The sequence below is a fragment of the Odocoileus virginianus genome, chromosome 5 (genome assembly GCF_023699985.2).
Source record: "Odocoileus virginianus isolate 20LAN1187 ecotype Illinois chromosome 5, Ovbor_1.2, whole genome shotgun sequence".
In the NCBI taxonomy this organism is placed as follows: domain Eukaryota; kingdom Metazoa; phylum Chordata; class Mammalia; order Artiodactyla; family Cervidae; genus Odocoileus; species Odocoileus virginianus.
The window spans coordinates 32,611,452-32,617,451 of record NC_069678.1 but is presented as its reverse complement, the minus strand read 5'-3'; the positions used below and the strand labels follow the sequence as shown (position 1 = coordinate 32,617,451).

The 6,000-nt window shown below is 35.5% G+C and overlaps 1 protein-coding gene across 6 annotated transcripts in view; it reads right to left on the bottom strand.

Moving 5' to 3' along the window:
- Window positions 1–1,009: 1,009 nt before the first annotated feature.
- The window catches only part of PLPPR5 (phospholipid phosphatase related 5), a 124,147-nt gene continuing 119,156 nt past the window's right edge, over window positions 1,010–6,000 (bottom strand). For all 6 annotated transcript variants that reach the window (XM_070467748.1, XM_070467749.1, XM_070467747.1 and 3 more), the window contains one exon: window positions 1,010–1,761. Coding sequence is in view for 2 of the 6 variants with exons in the window: in XM_020911961.2 (XP_020767620.1) it covers window positions 1,729–1,761 (33 nt within the window). In the remaining 4 variants the exon portion in view is untranslated. The remainder of the gene's footprint in view (window positions 1,762–6,000) is intronic.

Sequence of the window (6,000 nt, the reverse complement as noted above, 5' to 3'; positions counted from 1 at the left end):
TTTTCAGTCAATGAACTACTTCTCACATAAGACAAAGCTATTCTGTGTAGCTTTGAAAATCACAGTTATTGTTGAGGAATATGTTGAATGGTTTTGTCATAGTCCAATTTATTTTCCTTATGTAACAACTTTCATCCTTAACTCCACACGCTCAGTGTAAGGGACTGCCCCCCAGGGCCTCTCCTGAGGGGCTGGGGTTAGGGTTGCAGGAGAGACAGCTGATTGAGGTTCTGACTTTACAAAGACCTCACATCTAGACTCTTGACATTATTTTTAAATAAGACTATAAATTGATTAGTATATCATATTTTCAAAGTGTTTATTCTTAAAACACTAATGTTGAAAATACTGCAAAACTTTTATAACTTTATTTTGGCATTTTTTCATTTTTTTTGACATATAGTTTGTTGCCCAGGATGCCACTGACCACTGAAAGGCCTCGCTGTGTCCAGATGATATGGCAGCTGTGGCATATTTACAAAGAATGCTAAATCTGAATTTAAACTGTAACTGCCTTACCCTAGTTGTGTGGAGTTGGGCACATTATTTACCCTGTCTTGTCTTTATTTTTCTCATCTGTAACACTAAAGCCAAACTCTTAACGGTTTACTGGGGGCTTTTGTGAGGATTTGGAATCGCAAAGAGTTGGACGCGACTGAGTGACTTTCACTTTTTTTCATTGTGAGGATTAGATGAAATAACAAATGAAAATATATTTTGTAAACTATAAAGTACTTTAAATATGCAAAGCAAAATACATTGACTATATTTCTTGCGTTTATATAATTTAATATGCATTGTCTGGGGGTGATTCTTTTCTATTTAAATTATGTGGAAACTTGACTGGCCAAAGAATGGAGACTTTGACCACTCTTGAGATGGTTATCTGTGGAAAACTGTTCAATAAATAGGTACGATTGCTGGATTCAGTCACTTAGACCATCCTAAACACTGCCTGCATTCAAAAACTACAAGTCAACAATTAAATCACAATTGTCAGGAACAAAAATCCAAATAAATAATTTTTAATTATGATACATTACTTATTACAGTAAAAATTGGCATTTTCACCTTCAAAAGCAGAAGCACCAGTCTTAGAATTTATAGTATGAATGGTATTTTAAGTGAAATATAGCATAATATTATGTGCAAACATTATTTTAGTATAGAACATACTTTCTAAAAGTAAAGTAATTTCACACACTGAAATCTGTTAGAATGGAAATAAGGTCATGCTGAATAATGAAATAAAAACCCCCATGACTTTCAAAGTCCACTTCGAATGAAATATGGTATGCTGCCAAATAGAAGATACATGATAAATTAAAAAGCTTAACTAGCTCAAAGTGGAGGGACTTCTCACACAAATATGACTCGTGTAGAGGTTTCTTTTCACTTAGTCTCAGTGATTCTGTGAGAAATTAAAATGAATGTTTTATTTCAGAATTAATTTGTGTTCGTTTGTCATCACTTTTTTACTGAACACCTACCTACTCTGTATGAGGCTTTGTTGTAGGTGCAGGGGACACAGAGGAGAAAGACACAGTCTGCCCTTGAGGAGCTCACAGTCTAGTGGGGGAAACAGATAAGTTGACACTGATTTTTAAATTATAAAAATGATTAGACAACTTTATAAACCTTTTTTGTCATCAAACACACTTTGGGTGTTACGAATGGATGGTGAAAAGGGAAGATGTCCAATGCAGTGAGAGACCATTTGCTTCAATATCATGTGACTTCTGCGAAGGCAGTGATGTGGTTCTGCAAAAAGAAAAAGGAATTACGAAGTCAGAGTCTTGGGAAAACTGGCTTCATAAAAGATTTTGGTGTTTTTACAAATAATCAGTAGCCTTATATAAAATTGTAGCCCAAATACACTTAAATTGCAAAAACATTCAGCATTATTCAAATGAGTTGCATATATTATTATATCAATTTAGCTACTAATTATATATTTTATCCAATATTCTTAATTAACCAAATAGAGGAAAATGTTATACCTGTCTTATTCAAAATTAACACTGAAATTTGGAGAGATAAATATGGTAATGCCAGACATGTTAATATTCTGTTCAGCGTTAATGGAATTTTAATGCTGCATGTTGGAGTTTCAGATTAATTGCTCCCTGTGAGACAGATGGCATAGAAGGAGTGGTGAAATGTTCAGACTGAAATGGCATTTGCTAGCTGACAAAGATCTACTTTAAACACTTCATTTTTGATGCATGAATCCAGACTACGGACTGCAATCTCTGTTGTTTACCTCAACCAAAGAATTCTTTGTAGAGACTTTTTTACATTTTTTTTTTAAGCAACTGAATTGTGTACCAAGGAGCCCTGTGGAATGGCTAATAATTAAATGGTTTCAGATACGCAATATGGCTGCTGAAATATTGCAGTGGAAATCAATATGACATAATTAATCATGCTACATATAGGTCATGTCAGGAGCTAACATAAATGACAGCCCAAACCAATAACAGCAGCATTACAAAAGGGTTTTACCATCGAATTACATGTTTAGAATGTCTTTCATTGTAGCTTTGACTCTGTAAGTCAAAGATATCATAAATAGAATTTCACATAATGAACACATGCCATGAGATTTCGTCCATGTAAAGTGTGGCACTTTACAAGTTAAGGTGTTTTGAATAGCTAAAACATTTTTTGAATGTATGTGAATAAATCCATTTTCACTGAATCGAGGCATATTAACCACAACTAGAAGAATATCACTGATGACTGCTTAAGGCAGATTTTTTTTCTAGGTCTTACCTACTTCAACCTACTAGAGAAAAACAGTATCAGTAAGAATCAGTAGTGACCAGAGCATGTGGACCTTTTTACTAATTCCTGATAAGCCCTTAGAAAGTTTAATTTCCCATTAAAAAAAAAAGTCCTGAGAAAGATGTTGACTGATCAGTGGCTCCTCTCTAAGTTTTCTTGAGTATTCCTTCCAGAAGCACAAGCATGCTTTCACGACAAAAGAGATCTTTCAGAGTTACAGACTGCACTATGATAGAATAAAAGCCGTAAGAACTGTGGAAACAGAACATCATAGTTTTATTTCTAGTGGCCCCATGGGGACTTGAAATCTGTGAACTGAAAAAATACAATTTAGTACACACTATTTCAGTACAAAACTGACAGGAGTGTCACTCCTCTGGACAGGACCCAGCACATAGTAATTTCTGGAAAGATGTTAAGTTATAAATGGAAGATTAATCAGTCTGTGGCAACTGGTGGGTAAAGAAAGAGTGAAGATGTGACACTGGAAAGAAACAAAAGGAGATTTAAACAAGGGAGAGAAAACAGATGCTGCTCCAAAGGCCGCTGGCCTAGGTATCAATTTATCTTACCCTAAATAATAATGTCCATAAGGTTCATTAAATTTACTAAAGATGATCCTGAGTGAAGAGGACAACTACCTCCTTGGAAAGCAGAACTGAAATACACTAAGTCCCCCACAAATGAATGAGTCCTGTTCTGACAGCAAGTTTATAAGTCCAACGATGTTAACCTAGGTAGCCAAATAACATGATCAGCTATATAGTACTGTACTGCAATAGGTTTATAATACTTTTCACACAAATAATACACAAAAAACAAACAAAAAATAAAGAAAACATTTTTAATTTTACAGTACAGTACCTTGAAAAGTATAGTAGTATGGTATGACAGTTGGCACTTCTTAGCAGTACCAGCTACATCACCAATGCTTCTGGACATCCTGGGCTTGAAATAAAGAAACTGTACTTCTGTACTCTATATAGTACTGTCAAGTACACAAATGCACAACCACGTGCAGAGGATACACACACGTGACAATGTACGCCAGACACGTGAACTAACTTATGTGACTGGATATGAGAGTGCCTGTTTACATCTTTGAAAATTAGAAACTTGAAGGTTCATATGTAGGGGATTTACTGTATTAAAAGACCTCAATAAAGAGAAGAAAGTAACAGAAACAAATTGCTGGTAATCAGTGCAAGGGAGAAAAGAAGCGGAGAAAAAACCAAGTGACAGGTAAAAAAGCTGGAGAGTGACAAAAAATGTGCAGTGGCTGTAGGGAGAGCATATAAATTTTCATCTACACCTGGGCTTGAAAGTGAAAGTGAAAATCGCTCAGTCATGTCCGACTCTTTGCGACCCCATGGACTATACCATCCATGGAATTCTTCAGGCCAGAATCCTGGAGTGGGTAGCCTTTCCCTTCTCCAGGGGATCTTCCCAACCCAGGGGTCGAACCCAGGTCTCCTGCATTGCAGGCGAATTCTTCACCAGCTGAACTTCCCTTGTGGCTTAAACTGGGGCTGTCCTAAATAGGGATATAAGGTCACCTTAGAAATAAGGCATTGCACAGATAAGTGTAAGTGAGCTATTAAGATCTAGGTTTTGCCATTTAAAAGCACATTTTGGTGACCCCTAGATCTTCCTTTCACTGCTTATAAGTTCCAAGCAATAGTGCCCCTTTCTTTATGCTAAGTCATAACCAGGTTAAATTCAAGGGTAACTGTGGTTCCGGATTGACTCCACTTTTAGATCCCAGGGCTCTGGGGAAAAGCCTGCTTTTTCTAATCAGTACCCTTATACTTTCACATCACACTTAAGTTCTAACCTCTGAGATGGTTTTCCCTACTTGGCTGGAATTAAAAGGATTCTGCTCAGGACTTATCACTTAAAGGTGGTAGTTAGAGAGATAAACAGATAAAAAGAAAACAATGAAGTGACTATGTGTAGGGAAGAAAACATTAAAGAGAAATTTAATAATAGTTTCCAAGTACATGAAAGGAGTGTACAAAGAACCCAGGGGCCATCTGTTCATTAATTTCACTAACAGCAAACAAATCCAAACCGTAGAATGAAAGAGATGGACCATGAGCCTCAGTAGGCTTTAAGAAATAAGATGAGTTCTCTTCTAGCACAGGAATAGTTTTTTCCTGAAAGAATCTAGAGAAAGGACAAATTAAAATCCTTATCATCTATAAAACTCTATGATTCGCTATTATGACAACTACATGTATGTAAATGCATGATTTGAAATATTCAAATGGTATGATTCCTATGAAGGAAGTTATGATGTTGCTCACTTCCCCATCAGCATTTTTTTTAGCAATATTAAAAAAATCAGAATTGCACTTAATATTTTCAGTTCACCTGTATTGAAGAATGGACTCCCTATGAGTCAAACTAGGTGACAAGGGGTTTTGCCTTTTAATCTGGTTGAATTCTTTATATGCAATATTAAATCTTATTAGTAGACAGGGCAAACTTTCAATAGGCAAACTAAAAATTCATGCACAGAAGCTTAATTCAGAGTCTTAAGAAGAAATTGGTCATACAATCCATCAGGGCAATTACACACACACAGGCATACAGAGAAGTTAGCAGAGCTTGAGTCCAAAGAGCTGAAGATGAGAATATGTTACATCCATTAGAAAGTGTGCATTCAAGTCCACAGCAAGTCAGTGAGCAAAATACTGAATCCAGTCCTTGAGTGCAGAGGTCCATGGAAAAATAAGTACTTGTTTCTGAAAAGTAGTTTTGGATTCTTAAATTTGATAAACTCTAAGTCCCTAGTATGTCAATTTTTGAAGCTTTAAGTTCCATGTTAAAAATCTTGATTTTTCTATTTATCCTATATCCCATTTGTATAAATTATACTTTGGAATTTTAAAGTTACAAAATTGCTATTTATTTATGACACGAAAATTTGGCAATGACTTGCTACTTAGTGAGATCTGCCACTCACCATTTTTCCTCGAAAAAAATACAGGGAGATGCAAAAACAGCACTTCAGATAAGAACAAAAAAAGTTACTACTATCAAGGGCTATTTGATTGAGGAATGCTAATGAGTGAAATATCAGTGAAAAACCAAAATATATTTGAACAATAAATAATAAAGATAACAATAATAACCAAAACGATCTAGTATCTAGATCCCTTCTGGTTATAATGGAATCTTGCACAGAAGGACACATTTTTTGTATTTGCC